Raw genomic sequence first — 17090 nt, 5'->3', positions numbered from 1 at the left:
ATGCAGGGCACAGGTATCGCCCCAGTGGACGCTGCTGGCAAAAAAGAATCCGTTTGCATGTGCATGGGGTGCATGTACACCTAGAGTAGCATCCACACAGACAAAATATCTCTAAGAACCACACTTTACAGTAAAATAAATAATTGTTCTTTTGGCTGGCTGTATTCATGGATGTTGGCTTCCAGAACCCTGGAGAAAGACAGGTGGGTATTGAACAGAGAGAGGAGTTTTTTTGGTGGAGATTAGAAGGTGCCTAGTGCCATCTCTGGAATGTGTATACCGGGGTGTAATGCTTGATCTGTAGTGTAGCTCTTAACATGCTATCTTCCTTGCAGATACCTTCAGACCTTCTGGATAAGGAGTTTCAACCTATTTTACAGGAGGAGCCCCTCCCACCACTGGCACTTGTACCTTTTACAGAAGAAGAACAGGTTGGTATCTGCAGACGTTTAAGAGATGATTTTGTGAAAAATGAATCTGAATAACTAAGAACATTCTGTGGACTGGGGCTAGACTAATGGCTGATTACAAATAGGCTGTATTTATATCTGAAAATATAAGATTAAGGTTGGGAAGGGTTAAGACTGGGAGACTTGAGCAAAGAGCTCTATAAGAGAGCCCTGTGTTGGCATAGAGTCCAGGTTCCTGGCATCAAAACCCAGTTGGCATCCTATATTGTTTAAGCAGGATCCCTTTGTTCATCATTCCGCTATTAATAGCGGGCATCCCCTAGCTGATCTGGTAATCCAAAATTATCAGAAGCTTCCAAGAAATGAGTCTGAGATTTATGTAGCTTTTTGTAGGACCCTGTCTCTGAGTTCACAGAATTTTCAGATCAGTAGAATAGCAGTTAAAAGAAAAATGTAGAAGTTTTAATGCTAATTTACCATTTTGGTGATTGCATGGCTGCTGATTCTTCAAGTGTCCTCTGCCTATTCATGCTCATGAGATGCAGCTCCGATGGTGGAACTTTTCAATAGCATTGCCTATGGAAAGACACTTGCTCTCCCTCCTGGCCCTCCCTTTACTGTTCCTGAACATTCTGAGGGTAAGACTGTAAAAGAGGGCATGTTGCTCTGGCAATTTCTCTTCCAGCTGCCACGCTGACAAATCAGTAACTGCTCTAGGCCCTTGGCCTGGATCCTTGGCTTAGATCAATGCCTTCTGTACACTTTTAGCATTCATAATAGATTAGATCTTAGTGTAAATAGTAAAGTTTTAACATTTTAGTGATAGGTTTTCTTTTATTCTTTTTTTTGCCCCTAAGTAGTAGTTTAGTGATTAGAGTGTTGGTTCAGTGATTAGGATCCAGTGGTGGATCCAAAGATGAAGAGGCCTCTTGTCCCACTGTTTTTTCTGGCATTTGAACCTAATACAAGATGCTTAGCTTGCTTCCAGGAAGGAGAGACGCTCAAGAAGGCACTCTGTCTGCAGTTCTTTCCCCCTGAAGGCTTGGACAAACATCAGAATAGACCACAACCTCTGCTTCTGCAGGTGGTCTGACAGCTAAGTTTTTCAGATCCGACACATCTCTCAAATCCTTGGGAGCACAGACCAGCATCTGCCCCACGATGCTTCTGGTGAGAAACAGCAGAAATCTCTGCAAAAGGTGCTGTCTTCGGTTTCAAGCTTCAGGAAACCTGCAGGACTCAAGAAGAGAGCTAAAATTGTTGAATTCAAAATTAGAAAGCAGAGATGGGAAAGGCCTCTGAGGAGAGACTGCTGCTACTCCGCCATCTCCCTTCTTCTTCCTCTCCCGCCCTCCCCCCCAACCCAATGGATCCAGTCACTTCAGTGTTAGGAAAGGATTTGGTGCTCAAGAAGAGCTCTGTCTGCAGAGCCCAAAAGCATTGGGGCGGGAGGATATGTTCTGAATCCATTGTCTATGGATTCTAGTCAGCCCGATCCTGAATTAAAACAGAAGAATACTGATCTTACAGCGAAGCAAATAGCTAATATTTCAGACACACTGGATCCAGCTCTCTGTTCCAAGTCTCCTTGACAATTGGCTATACTGATGGCAGCTCAGTTCCATCATATGAATCAACAAATTGAGTTTTTTTGGATCCGGAAGGAAGCGACAAAGATGCAAGAGACAAACTCCATCAGACCTCTGTACTGTTGATTCTCCTCTGGAAAAGAGCAGATGAATGGAGGAGCTTCATGAATCACCATCTCTCCGACCACCTAAAACTCCCACATGCTCTCCTAGTAAAATGCTATCACTCTTTTCTGTTCTGCCCCTGAGACCACTGATCTCCCCTCTACTATTGAGGTCTGAGCAGCCTTGCCAATTTACCACATAGACTCTAAGGAAAAGTTTGCTGGTAAGCAAACATATGGAGAGGATTCATACCATTGCAGATTCTGTGAAATGTAACCAGGTGTGGACTTCTAACTGGATTGGCTTGTACCCTGATGGGCTAAATGGCCTTATTGGCCGCCTCCTAGGCACTGCTTGGAGCCACAACATGACTGTTACTCTAGGGTTCTTCCCTTTCCAAGAGTTCAGGCAGGTTTTCCATTGTCGAGTCTGAAGCTCGCAGATCAGTCCATGGGAACAAAGAGCAATCTCCTGCCATTGTACCAGACACGTTGCCACAAGAAGAGCCTATGGTACCTGAGGAATATTAGAAATTGATCTGAACCTGAAGGACCAGACCATTCCAGATTAAAATGTAGGGATTACTCCAGCCGCTTTCACATGACAGGATGGCAGCTACACTGAAGATCCCCAACTGAGACTTCTTTTTTTTTTTTTTTTTTCACATCCTTGGCTCTTCAAAAATAGAATTGCATTTCTGGTTCTAGATTGTCTATTGCAAAAGCAATATGTCAACTCCTATTTCTGCTCAGGCAATGTCAAAAAGGCTGATAAATTATATCTGCTGATATGTGAGGATTTCTCTCTCTCTCTCTCTTTTTTTTTCCCCCCACACTCACCCAGCTCTCAACTCACTTTAAGGTAGAGGCTGTTGTCCAAAGGTCTAAGGATGTCAGGTTCACTCCAAGCCTTCTGATAAAGGAAAAAGGATGGATGCTCTGGGCAGAAAAGTATTTTCTTCTGCTATGTGTGACGTTGGAGTGGCAAATTAGCAAGCTGTTATGGCATGCTACCAGTACCATGTCTGGGAAAAGATGGCAGTATTTGTGAAATTCTTCCCTGAAGGTCAGAGGAAATTGGCTAATGCCCACATCTCTGAAGGAAAGTTTGTTGCAAAATATGGTTTGAGGCCTTTGTTGCTGCTGAAGCTTCTGCTAGAACACTTGATTTTGCCATCCTTCTGGCATGCATAGTTTAGATCAGTGTTTCTCAATGACTGGTCTGTGGACTGGCACCAATCCCTGAGATTTCCCTGACAGTTTAGGAAGGCAGCAAGCTGGCCCCTAGTATCAAAAAAGTTGAGACACACTGGTTTAGATCATCGGGATTCCTTCCAGAAACAAAGGCTAAAATGGAGGACCTTCCTTTCAGAGGACAGGGTTTATTGGATGATAGGACAGGTTAGGTCCTTGAGAGGATGAAGACCTCTACAGACATAAATTTGGGAATATACCAACATGAAGAAAAATCTGGTGTACTTGTGTTCAAGTATCAGAAGTAAGTCTGTCCTCACCTTCCATTTTATTTTTTTGTGGAGGCACAGCTGCTGAATGACAGCAGCAGCACCAAAGGAGATCTTTTAAGCCATGTGCAAAGGGTAAAGAAACCACAGTGTCAACTTTGGACCAGATTTCAAGTTTGATATAAGGCCAGAGAACTGCAGATCGATTTTCAGACATTCCTTACCCACCCTATTTGGAGACTGCCTCTGTAACCTCTATGACTGCCAGAGTGCTAGAACCACCATGTGGATATTAACAATAGTACACAGCAGATACCCAATTCAGTTCTCTTGCTCCTTCCAACTCCTCCCATTCTATCCCTATTCAGGGACCCCTCTCCGGAGAGCTTATTAAGATCAGAGGTTCTCTCTTCTGGAAGCAGGAATCATAAAAGAGATAACAGGGGAATTTGGAGGGAAAATATTTTATTCAAAATATTTTCTAATTCCAAAGAAGGATGGAGGTCTCTGATCTATATTAGACCTGAGGGAGCTCAATTCCTTCATTAGGAAGCACCGTTTCCATTATGTTTAACCATGGCATGTATAATACCTTCCCTTTCAACACAAGACTAGTTTGTAGCTCTTGACCTAAAGGATATACATTTCCATATGTCAGTCAGACCAGCACACCAAAGTATCTTGGTTTCCTGGTAGGAGGGGCTGACTTCCAGTTAAGAGTTCTTCCATTTGGCCTTTCTACTGCACCCAGGGTTTTTAGAGTGCACTTTTATCTGTATATGATTTGGCTAATCAAAGCATTATCAGAAGAAAATGCATCCAGAGCTATATCTTAAATATGTTCCCTGTTCAAGAAGTTACGCCTAGGGATAAACTGGGAGAAATCATTATTGAGTCTCTCACATAGGATCACCTTCATAGGCATGATATTGGACTCATTCTGCAGTGCTGCTTTGCCTGAAGAAATGTTTGCAAAGATTAAATGAGCCATGTCCTTGCTACACTAACTTCCCTGCCAAAAGTCTTCCTCTTTCTCAGACTAATTGACTTCATAGACTCAGCTGTGTCATACACTTCACACCCAGCTTAAAAAGAGTCTCTCCAGTACTGGCTGACAAAGAATGTGTTCCTGTCTCTGCCATAGTGGACTCAGAGTCTCAGTGTTATGAAAGGAGTGGCTTTCAGCCCTCCAGCACCATCAGCAATAATAACCTGTCACATTCAATGTGGGCTGAGGAGCTCACTACACAGCATGTGCCACCATGGGAATTCCTATGAAAAGAGAATGCACATCAGTGTGCTAAAAATCAGAGCAATATTTTGAGCTCTAAGAGCTCTTCTTCCTCATGTCAGAAGGTGGTGCATGTTGACATGGACAGACCAATGGCTATGTACTATATAAACAAGCAGGAAGGCGCTCACTCAGCGCAGCTGTGAAGGGAAGCAGTAGGTCTGTGGCAATGAGGCATTCAGCACAAGATCTACCCTGTAGTACTACATCTAGCGGGGAGAGACATGTCTTGCGAAACAGCTGAGCAGATGCAACAGAACTCCATGAGTGTGTGTTAGAGATGATGATATGCACGATCTTCAACTTGGGGTGTCAGGATGTAGATCCCTTTCCAGTTAGGCAGAATGAGCCAAGGTTTGCTTGAGAGCAGGAAGTGACAACCAATCCTTTGGATGCATTCCTCATAAGATGAAATCAGGTTTTCCTGTATGCCTTCCTCTCACTTTTCCCAATCCACAGGGGGGAGGGGGTGGTTTAAAAAATGATTTTTTTTTTAAAAAAAGGCAAAAAACAAACACACAACAGAAGAGAACTAAAGTAATTTTGGTGCTTCTGGCATGGTTGAGATAAGTTGTTCCCAGACCACCTTTGGCTGTCAAAAGGAGTTTACCAGTCTCTCCCTCTTACTCCAAATCTGTTGAATTAAAAGAACAAAAGTTTATTGCCCAGACCTATATTCTCCATGTCTGAAGACCAGGGCTGTAGGGCTTTGATAGAGTTGGAGTAGTCTTGCTCTCTAGAGATACGTGTCCTAATTAACTGTAGGAAAGAATCAACTTGTAAGTGTCGTTAACCTCAAATGGAAGAGATTTGTTTGGGCAAACAATGATAATGTAACCCCAACCATGGCTCCAGTTTAGCATATATTAGCATAGCTGCAACAGATGAAACTTTCAGGTTTTTTGCCCATCAATGAAGGTTAATCTAGTAGCCATATCTATAAGCGAGAGGTTATGCCAGTAACAAGTCAGTATTCACACAGAAGTGAATTGAGATTTATGAAAGGATTAACGTTCCCCAGGAGTTAGATTCTTCTGTTGTGTGGAGACCTCAACAAATGCCTCACATAGATAATGAAGCCTCCATTTGGGCCAATGGCAGAATGCCCTTTATTTCACCTCTCAGTTAAACATCTGCTCGAAAAGTAAGTGAACTACAGACCCACTATTCACTGTTTTATATAAGGACAAAGTTTTGCTACATCCCTGTCCCAAGTTCCTGCCTAAAGTGGTAACTGAACATCACGTTAATCCATTAAACTGGCAGTGTTCTTTCCAAGATCTCTCTCTCATTCAGGAGAAAATGTTTCATGCGTTAGATACAAAAAGGGCTTTAGCTTATTTTAAATAGGACTCAATTCAGGAAATCACCGTATCTGTTGATTTCCTATGCTGACAGCAAAAAATTCAAAGCAATCACATCTTAAACACTATCAAAATAGGTTAGGCTCTGCATTCATGAGGCCTACATTTTAGCGTTAGTCCTTGTCCCTAAGGAAATTAGGTCACAATCTGTGAGAGCCAAGGCAGCTTCAATGGCATGCCTTAGACATATTACTCTTACAGAGGTCTGTACAATGTGGAGCTCCCTGCATATGTTTACAAAACACTATTCTTTGGACTTAGCATCCAGAGCTGATGCACAGTTTTTGGCAGGGCAGTACCCTATTTAATTAGGATTCCATGTCCCACCTTCCTCAAAGGGCAGTATTGCTTGTCAAACTACCCTCATGAGTGGGAATATGCAGAGGACACTCAAAGAAGAAATGGAGGTTACTCACCTTAGCTGGAGGTCTTTGAGATATATTCACGCATCCTGCCCACCTTTCTCTCTTCCTCAGAGTCTTAATTACAACCAAAGTGGGACTTGGAGGAGGCACTTGAAGGATCTGAGGCGGCCAGAGTGCCACATCCCCTTTTATAGCCTCACCCTCAGAACATTCAGGAACAGTGAGGGGAGGGGCAGGAGGGGGCATGAAAACGCTCCAACGGGCACTGCTATCAAAAAGTTCCACAGTCAGAGCTGGACCTGAGGCACATCCCGTAAGTGTGACTATGCAAAGTCCATCTTGAAGAACTCTGGTTACAGGTGAGTGACCTCCATATTTAGTTCTATGTCATCTTAAAGGCACTGTACTCACTGTTCTCCTTAACAGTACCTCTGCCTTAGTTTCTGTGCCTGCTAAAACAATTGTTGTCCTGCTTTTTACATTTTGAGGACATTTTCTTCCAACTTTTCTAGATATGACAGTCAGTCTTAGAGGTTGTTGAATGGGGCCTTGGAGAGGATACTTTTCAAAGTCAGGCAAAATCATTCTTTTTCAATTATCCCTCTCCTGAGTGGCTCTTATATGGTGAGGTCAACTCTCATGTTAGAGATGGCTATCCAATTGGTGTCAGAGCCCTGCAGGATCCCCTGCTAAATGGAGTCAATTGTAATACAGACTTGCTGCCTGGGTCTTGATGGTTTTACTACTTTCCCAAGTACTCACTATTGAGTAGTAGCAGAGTTTCAAAGGGAAGCCATTATTACCTCAATTTCCATCTCTGGTGGTAAAAATGGTCCTTGTGCTCATGTCCTTGGAAGCCAAAGAAGATTGACTTCACAAATAAATCTCTTGGATCTCAGGTTTCCAAAATTTGGCTCTCAAGGTATTCATCATTCATCTCCATCCAGATAATACAAATTCTCAGATGTCACGGAGGGAATGTATTACTTAAACTGTCAAGAAGGCTCTTGGTCTCCCTCTTACAGTAGGAAGCTGTTTGCCTGTGAGAATGGTGTATTTGCAACAATGCAGTGCCCTTGGCTTTTCATCTCAAGGGAAGAAGAGTACCCTAGTTTTTGATCAGATCTGCAGAGGAGATAATCATGAGTAATCCCCCAAGGATTCAGTGGCAGTCTTTGTCTTACCGTGAGACATGTGGACTTCCCCAAGCTGTAAGGTGGAGGTTCCCAATCTGTGGCCTATGAAGAGTTGGCTGGTCATGTGTTGCTGACTGTCCTCCTGTCTCTAGCTATTAACTTGATTAAAAGGTAAAAGTGTACTTGCTTACATGCAAAATGTTAGGAAGTTGCTTGGTTGCTTGCGTACTTACCTACTGTAGTTCCTATAGATACACCTGTGAACAGTGGGAGGTAGGGGGAAAAGGAAAAGTGGGCTGCTCAACCATGAGTGACAGAGCCAGTGGTCCACAGGATAATCTCTATTAAGATGTGGCCCAAACTGTGAAAAAAAATTGAGAACCCGTGTTCTAAAGTTGTTGGTTCTTAAGGATAGTTGTAGCAAGCTTGATTTTGTACCAGCTCTCCATGTACATGTGGATGCCTGCCATCTTTTGAACCTTACAATCAGTTCCTTCTTGATGGTAGTCAGCAGTGGAGCTCTCTGCAAGACCTCTGGCTCTGTTTGCCCTCTGGCTTTTCAGTCCTCTCATCATGTCTGTCTTTGTGTTGTTTTTCTGTTCTTCCCTACCTTCTAGCCAGACTTAGTCTTTATAGTCTTATTTGTGGACACCAGAGCAATTTTGGCTTCTAGCGCTGGTAAAGTTTGTTCCCAGAGATTTCAAAGGAACTTTGGTTCCTTGACCGAGATAATTCTATTGGACACTATGTTTTGTGGCTTAGTGTCCTGACTCTGCCTCTTCATCTCTGTTTTGTACTTTGGAATTAATTTGCATGCAGAGACACTTGCTTTTCAGGATTTTATCCACTGCCTTGACCTCTTAGGAGGAAGGAAGAATGCTCAGGAGGAATGCACAGACAAGTTACCTGAACTAACAGCTATCGTTCAGTAGAATTGCCATGTTCTTGCCCCATATATTTGACTAGTTAAAGTTGTGGCAGACACTTCACATCAAGGCCCAAGTCTTAAAAGGCAATTGAGAAACACATTTATTTCTAGAGAATGTGGACTTGTTTCTCAGTCCTCACATAAGATCTTGAGGGTTAGCACTACCACAAATACGTTATTGCTCCCCAGGATCCTGAGCTTTGGTGCTGGGATTCCTTTAGACAAAGGGTTTTACCAACCCATAATTGCAATCCTTCAAGTGGTGGGCTGCTAGCTTTTCATGAGCAAAGGGCAGATTGAGCTCTGGTAAAAGGTCCATGTCCAGGTAAAGTTCCTTCTCAGACACACTGAGTTTAAAGCACAAACCTATTCTAACATCACCTCTGGGGTGGCTTTTTGGTGTGGTTTATGTGATAGCTGGAGTGGATGCTTTGGGGTGGATGTCAGTAGGTCTACTTTGCTGCAAGGTCTTACAAAGAGATCTGGAAAAATATGAGCATCTGAGGAATATGTGGATCATTTCTAGTTGAAGGCCAACATGTGTTTTCTTGAGTCTGTTATGTTCCTGTGCTTCCTTCTACAAGAAAGTCAGTTTTCATCTCAATAGCTGGCTTTAAGGGAATCTGATAGACATCTGCACCAACAAAAGCAGCATCAGGAGTTGGTCCTAAGCTCCCTCTCATAAAGGATCAAAGTTTAACTTTTTTTTTTAGGGGTTTCAGAGTGGATAGCCAGCCCAGTCACTTTCTGTAGCTTGCCAGGACCTCCCTGTCAGAAGCAGACTGAGCTCTTTATCCCAGGACCCCTTGTTGCCTCTAGTAAGTGGGTCTGTCGTGCTTCATTAGAGTTAACAGTTCTGAATTCAAATCCCTCTTCTGAATCAGTCTCACTTTTTTTTTTGGCCCAATGAATATTTAAGTACTTTTACAAAATCGAACATCTTTGAAAGGAAAGATTAAGACATGAATAGCCTGTAGCCTAGTGATTAGGGCAGTCACCTGGCAGAAGGGAGACCTGAATGCAAGTCCCTGGTCCAGAATGGGGATTGAAACCTGTGTTTCCTGCATCCTAGGCAAGTGCTCTGACCACTGGTAAAGATTATAAAGGGGTGTGCACACTGCCTCCCCCCACCCCAACTATTTTCCCAACTTGTGAGCTCATGTTTTACATGGAAATTATTTTTCTTGGTGACAGTGACTTTAGCTTATAGTGAGATCACTTCAGGCTGAAGTGATCCACCTTATGTTGCTTTTTTGTAGGTGGTGGTATGAACTTTTCTGAGATTCCTCTTCAAGGAATATCATGTGTTCTGAGATAGGATGGTTTCCACCACAGACAACCTATAACAGCCATGTGGGTCTCACTCCTTAGACTTAGAGAGCATTCCTGTTCAGATTAGGTCTCTAGGAAGGAATCCTGCTTTCTCTCAACCCTGCAAAACCGGCTTGTCGAAAAAGGGAGTTCAAAGTCTCTTGCTCCATCCTATTGGCTATTGAGAGTAAAGTCTGATGTGTTTGTGAGGGATCTTTCCTCTTCCCTGTTGTTATACCAGTATACACACACCTCTCCATAAATATGAATGGGGAGTGGGGAGAAATAAAAATTATTTTTGCATTGGCATTTTTTGCTGCCTGTTGAAGTAATATTCATTCATTATTTTGTATTACATTAGCACTGAGAGACCCAAACAAAGATTGTGGCTCCATTGTGGTAGACCATCCACAAATGTAGAGGAGACCAGTTTGTGCTCCAAAGGGTTTCCAAATTTAATAGGGTGAGACAAAGGCTGGAAGAAATGAAGCATTAGCCCCATTTTACCAATGGAGCTGTAAGGCACAGAGTTAGTGATGTGGTGCAGGAGGATAGGCTGTGTTTTGAGAGAGAGATTCCCTAACTGTGGTGGGGTGATAGACAGAACACATATTCCTATCTTGGGACCAGACCACCTTGGCAGCCAGTATGTAAACCGCAAGTGGTACTTTTCAGTGGTGCTGCAAGCACTGGTGGATCACAAGGGAAGTTTCACTGACATCTACGTGGGATGGCTGGGAAAGGTACAAGATGCTCACATCTTCAGGAACTCTAGTAATAATAACTCTAGTCTGTTTGAACAGCTGCAGGAAGGGACTTACTTCCCAGACCAGAAAATAACCGTTGGGGATGTTGAAATGCCTATAGTTATCCTTGGGGACCCAGCCTACCCCTTAATGCCATGTCCTCTGGGGTGGAGTGGTTAGGTGCCCAGAGGGGCTCCCCCTCCCCCCGCAATCTTGGGTGTCTTGGTGAGGAGGCTATGAAACTTGGGGAGGAGGGCGGGCAGTTACACGGGCTGCAGTTGCGGTCTGTGCTCCTGCTGCCTTTCCTGCAGCTCCACCAGATGCCGGAGCATATCAGTTTGATCCCCCAGTAGCCTCAGCATTGCATCCTGCCTCCTCTCATGTTGCTCCCGCCACTTCTCATCTCGCTCATCCCTCCTGTCCTCGTGTTCATTTTCTGCTTTCCTGGAGTCTGCCATGGTTTGCCTCCACGCATTCTGCTGAGCTCTTTCAGTGTGAGAGGACTGCCTGAGCTCAGAGAACATTTAATCGTGAGTGCGTATTTTTTCTCCTCCTTATCTGCACTAGCCTGTGGGATGGAGATGACAAGGGAAGTGTTGAAACATTTACAGCTGCGGGAGGAAAAAAAAGGGAGAGTAGTAAAGAGAAAAGACACATTTTAGAGAACAATGGGTGGACTCTTTCACAGTGAACCAAGCTGCTAACTTACATAGCACATGTGCTTTCGGTACAAGGTTGCATTTTGCCTCTTATATTGAGGGCCTGCCAGTTTGGTGTGAGAGATCACACACGCAGGGCCGGGCAACAGAATTCAGCTTGCAGGCAGCCATGGTAAGCCACAGTCTTTCGGCTTCTTCAACCTTTATAACATGTGGGAATGGTTTCAAACAGCAGCACCCTCCTTTCCCATACCAAGCACCTGTTGGGTTGGCCATTTAAAAGGAGGGGCTGTGGTTTTCGGGTTAACATGCGGCACAAACCCAACTAACCCATCCCCCCAATTCTCTGGGATGATCACTCTCCTGAGGATACCACAGCGAGATAAAGAACGGACGTTGCTTGAATGCTAGCAAACATCAGGACCATACGCTGCCATGCTTCGTTATGCAATGTTTCCAGACTATGTGCTACTGGCCTGGCTTGGTGAAGTGTCGTACCATGGAGGACGGAATAAGGCTGCCCTCCCCAGAAACCTTTTGCAAAGGCTTTGGGAGTACCTCCAGAAGAGCTTCATGAAGATGTCCCTGGAGGATTTCCACTCCATCCCCAGACATGTTAACAGACTTTTCCAGTAGCTGTACTGGCTGTGAATGCATCCCAAGACTTCCGGGCAAATTAATCATTAAACATGCTTGCTTTTAAATCGTGTTATATTTACAAAGGTACATTCACCAGAGATGCCTTCTCCAACTTCATGGTCTGGGAGCCTGCCTTGGGAGGGTTGGAAGGGTGTTGGCTCCAGGGTGATAAACAGTTCCTGGCTGTCGGGGAGAACAGTTTCTCCGCTTGCCTGCTGGGCGCTTTCATCTTCCTCCTCCTCCTCATCTTCCTTGTCCCCAGAATCCTCATCCCTGTTGCATGAGACTCCCCCCTTTGCAGGTGTCCACGGACAGGGGTGTGGTAGTGGTAGGGCCTCCCCCTAGAATTGCATGCAGCTCATCATAGAAGCGGCATGTCTGGGGCTCTGACTCGGAGTGGCCATTTGCTTCTTTGGTAGGCTTGCCTGAGCTCCTTAATTTTCACGTGGCATTGTTGCGGGTCCCTGTTGTAGCCTCTGTCCATCATGCTCTTGGAGATTTTTGCAAATATATTTGCGTTTCATCTTTGGAATGGAGTTCTGTTAGCACGGATTCATCTCCCCATACAGCGATCAGATCCAGTACCTCCCGTTCAGTCCATACTGGAGCCTTTTTGCGATTCTGGGACTGCATGGTCACCTGTGCTGATGAGCTCGCCACACTGGCCAAACAGGAAATGAAATTCAAAAGTTCCCGGGGCTTTTCCTGTGTACCTGGCTAGTGCATCTGAGTTGAAAGTGCTGTCCAGAGCGGTCATAATGGAGCACTCTGGAATAGCTCCCGGAGGCCAATACTGTCTAATTGCGTCCACACTATCCCAAACTTGACCCGGCGATGTCGATTTCAGTGCTGATCCCCTTGTCAGGGAGGAGTACAGAAATGGATTTTAAGAGCCCTTTAGGACGACAAAAATGGCTTCGTCGTATGGATGGGTGCAGGGTTAAATCAATATAATGCTGCTAAATTTGACCTGAACTCATAGTGCATACCAGGGCTGAGTTCAGTATTTCTGTCATCTGAATGGGCCCCCAAGTTCATAAAAAATCTGATGTTCTCATTGAAGCCTTTTGTACATGTAATGAATGCTTTGAAAAACAGAGTGAACATTTGGTACCAATGAACACGTCATTAATTGCACAAGACTATTCTATTATTTTCTGGTCTTCACTCACTGACTTCTTGCTACCTTACTGGCTGATTTTTGGACTTCTTTCAGTGCTTTTGCAGCTAAGAGATTTTTCTCCAATGGTAAACAGTAGTATAGATAGTATAGATACAGCTCCTGAATCTTGTGCTCTGACCTAGTGCCGAGTATATTACTGAAATTCTTTCATCTCAAATTCCAAACTCATATACTGTGTCATGGTTGACTCTGTCTGAACTGCCTATAGTCATCAGTTCTCTTTATCTGCAGAAGGTTGAGAAACTTCATTTTTCCCCTTTTCTGCTTATTTTTTTCTCCTTTCTTCCTAGACCGTTTTAGTTTCCAGATGTTTAGTGTAGCAATTTAGTTTCTTAACAAATAAAACAAGTTTTTGAAGCATCAAACCACTGCCAACATTGAAATTTTCTTGTACAAGTTTTTCTTCCAAAGCTGTCTTATTTTTCTCAGATCACATTTTTTTTTTAAAATCAAGCTTCTTAATACTTAATGTGTTTTGGTCCTCTTATTTTTTTGGTGTTGAAGATTGCTTCAAGTAATGGCCAAAATTCAATCACAAAATGTCTATCGGTAGACTCTGTAAGTGCTTGTGTGTTAAGGGTACATAGAGCTTGGGGGACGTTAGATAAGCCAAAGATGTTGGAGTTCAAGGTATGCGCTTCCTTCCCTTGTTTTCACTCACAACAAGCACCAACACTATTTGTACTGCTTGGGGAAAGCCCACATCACGTCCAAGTGCAGTATCTGCCTCTTGTTCCCGATCTGTACCTGGGAAAGCCAAGCTCTCCACTGCAAGAAACACCTCGTTGAGGTCATCATGAGGGATAAGTGGGATCCAGGTTGCGGGACCTGCTCCCCCATAATCAAGCTAAGTAATTGAGTGCTCCTGTTACTGCAGAGCTCCTTCCTGAGTTTTAAATCCTACATACTTACCAGTGTATGTGCTCGGGACCTTAAGAGTCTTGAGGCCCGATATCCCAACAGATGCACAAATTACCACTGAGCCTTTCTTGGATGCACAGTGTTGATAGCTAGACTCTCAAATGGTCAACTTATATGCGCTAGATCTACCCGTGCTGTTGATCAGAGTGAGGTCTCTAGACCGACTTATTTACTTCTTCAAATATTTAAGATACATCTACGCACCAATATGGTGCTCTGTCTGTCTCTTTCTCTCTCCCATAAATTAAAAGTTAAAGCATAAACAAAGGGGGATCTTGGTGGATAATCAGCTGAACATGAATTCGAAGAGCCATGCTGTGGCCAAAAGGATGAATGTGATCCTTGGATATACAAGTGGGTATCTTGAGTAGAAGTAGGGAAGTACTTTACCTCTATTTGGCACTGGTGCAACTGCTGTTGGGACAGTGTCCAATTTTGTTTTCCACATTTCAAGAAGGATGTCGGTAAATTGGAATGTGTTCTGAGAAGAGCCACGAGAATGATTAGAGGATTGGAAAACAGGACTTATTAATGATAGACTCAAGGAGCATAATCTATTCAATTTAAATAAAAAGTTAAGGGTGACTTGATCAGTATGTAAGTACCTATATGGGGAACAAAATAATTAAGGGATCTATAATCTAGCAGACAGAGGTATAACAAGATCCACTGACTGGAAGTTAAAGCTAGGTAAATTCAAATTAAAACTAAGAAAGATTTTTTGCAGGGACAATAATTAATCATTGGAACAACTTAGCAAGCATTGAGGTGCTTCTCCATCACTGGCTACTTTTGAATCAAGATTGGATGTTTTTCTAAAAAAGATGCTCTAGTTCAGTGGTTCTCAGCCTGGAGTATGTGTACCCCTGTGGGTATGCAGAGGTCTTCCGCAGGGTACATCAGCTCAGCTAGTTATTTGCCTAGTTTTATAACAGGCTGCATAAAAAGCACTAGCAAAGTCAGTACAAACTAAAATTTCATAGAGACAATGACTTGTTTATACTGCTCTGTATATTATGTGCTGAAATGTAAGTACAATATTTATATTCCAATTGATTGATACTTTCTCATTTTTACCATATAATTAAGCAATTTTTCAGTAATCGTGTGCTGTGACACTAGTATTTCTATGTGTGATTTTAGTAAGCAAGTAGGTTTTAAGTGAGGTGTCTTGCGTATCGCCAAGTTACAAATCAGACTCCTGAAAGGGGTACAGTTGTCTGGAAAGGTTGAGAGCCACTTCTCTAGTTCAAATAGGAATTATTTTGGGGAAATTCTGTGGGCTGTCTTATACAGGAGGTCAGTCTAGATGTTCACAATGGTCTCTCCTGACTATCCGTAGATCACCAAAATGTTTTATGCTTGTATATATGCGTTTTTTTTCCATGGATGGGTAAGCAACCAGGTATTGTACTTTTAGATAAACGTGCAATCTATTGTTCTTATCGTGTAAAAGGAAGATTCAAGTACATTTATTATTGAATTAGAACACTGACTCTAAGGAGACTATTTAGTAAAGGTTATAAGTTAAAGTAAAATTCACTTCTTCCAATTGCTCTGAGAAAATCCAAAAGAACAACAGATTGCTCTGACCAGTTGTGCTACTTAACCACCTTCCTGGTTAACACGTTGAAGTTAGATCAATTTCCTAATATGACAGTCCTTCATGATTACAGTTTTTTTGGTGATATATTAAGTGTGACTACATGACTTCCTTTTTTCTATATGTATGCTGTCTAACCATTGTGTATGATCAGTTTACCTTTTTTCTGTGGCCATTTATACAGTAGACCTTTCTAAAATTTCCCACCATGGTTGTCTCAGCATCCGAAGTGTTACCACTACTTTACCTGCTCCCCTCCTCTGTTTTTGGGAGATATTCCACAGCTTGCATATGTTTCTGCTTTTAACTTTCCCAAGTAGTAGCAGAGTGAAATTGATTAGGGTTATGAATATGATTAATTTGCACGTTGCCAATTTTCACTTTGCAAAAATCTGAGCAGCAGCAAAGATGCTCAAGTAATCTGTCTGCAGACTGAGGAAGATATTATCGCAGCTGTGCATGTTCAGTTAATTTTTGGAAGGTTTTCTTAGCAATTATAAGAGCTAGTAAAAAAAACGTTAAATGAATACTCAGATTTTGTAGAAGTTGGCAACACTCATCAAAGAAAGTTTTGTACCTGTGATGGGTGACAGGATTTTTGCGAGCTATGCTCATAGTTACCAGTCTCTTCTTGGAGAGATTCTTCCTTTCCAAATAGATGTCAAATATTTGTTTGGATTTATTTGAAATAAACTAAAGTGCATGCAGCTTCCTGTTTCTTTGGACACCAATATATAGTCTAAATGGCGATCTAATTGCTCGTCTTATCATTACTCCTTTAGAAGACTGGACTCTTCAAGGCCATATTAAGTTAGATGTGTCCAGAGGCATGCAAGCAATGCTAGTCTATCCCCAATAGATTAATTTCTAGAAGACTTACAGAACAACTACATGGAGTTCTGTGCATTTTTTTTATTTAAAGCTTGGACTTGGAAGTACAACGTGAGTCCAAGTTTGGTATGCTCGTGTTACGGAATTGGTTTCTGCGCAGAAGTGCCTAAACTTCCAACTGTCTATGTTCAGAACATTTGGGGTGTTTCTATATAGCTAGTTGTTCTATGTTGAAATGTCCTTAGTAAATCTTTTTTTCTTGTTTCCATTGCACTCCATGACTGTTGCATAGGATTTTTGTTACTGTTTTTTCTGTTACTAAAATGAGCTTTTTTGTTAAACTTTTAGTGATTCATAAAAATATTGAGTCTTCAGAAGTGGTCTATTTCTGTTACTATACTTTTGGAGAAAGATTATACTTTTTAATTATTATTCAGAAAGGTAATAATTGTAATAGATTCCCTCTCAACCACCCCATGTTCTTGAAGAATGGAGGAGATAATGTTACCGTCTTACTTTAAAAATGAACTGTTTGGAGATAGTATTG

At 42.6% G+C, this 17090-nt stretch overlaps 1 protein-coding gene across 6 annotated transcripts in view; it reads left to right on the top strand.

Moving 5' to 3' along the window:
- Nucleotides 1-17090, top strand: part of GIGYF2 (GRB10 interacting GYF protein 2) — a 143743-nt gene that overhangs the window by 32921 nt on the left and 93732 nt on the right. For 5 of the 6 annotated variants that reach the window (XR_007358252.2, XM_048862708.2, XM_048862709.2 and 2 more), the window contains exon 4: nucleotides 336-431. Coding sequence is in view for 4 of the 6 variants with exons in the window: in XM_048862708.2 (XP_048718665.1) it covers nucleotides 336-431 (96 nt within the window). In the remaining 2 variants the exon portion in view is untranslated. Of the gene's footprint in view, nucleotides 1-335; nucleotides 432-6697; nucleotides 6946-17090 lie in introns of those variants that run through there. The other variant, XM_048862710.2, reaches the window with a different exon arrangement.

This window comes from Caretta caretta, chromosome 9, assembly GCF_965140235.1.
Source record: "Caretta caretta isolate rCarCar2 chromosome 9, rCarCar1.hap1, whole genome shotgun sequence".
Taxonomy (NCBI): Eukaryota; Metazoa; Chordata; order Testudines; family Cheloniidae; genus Caretta; species Caretta caretta.
Note: the sequence above shows the minus strand (reverse complement) of the source record. Positions and strands in the feature narration are given on the sequence as shown.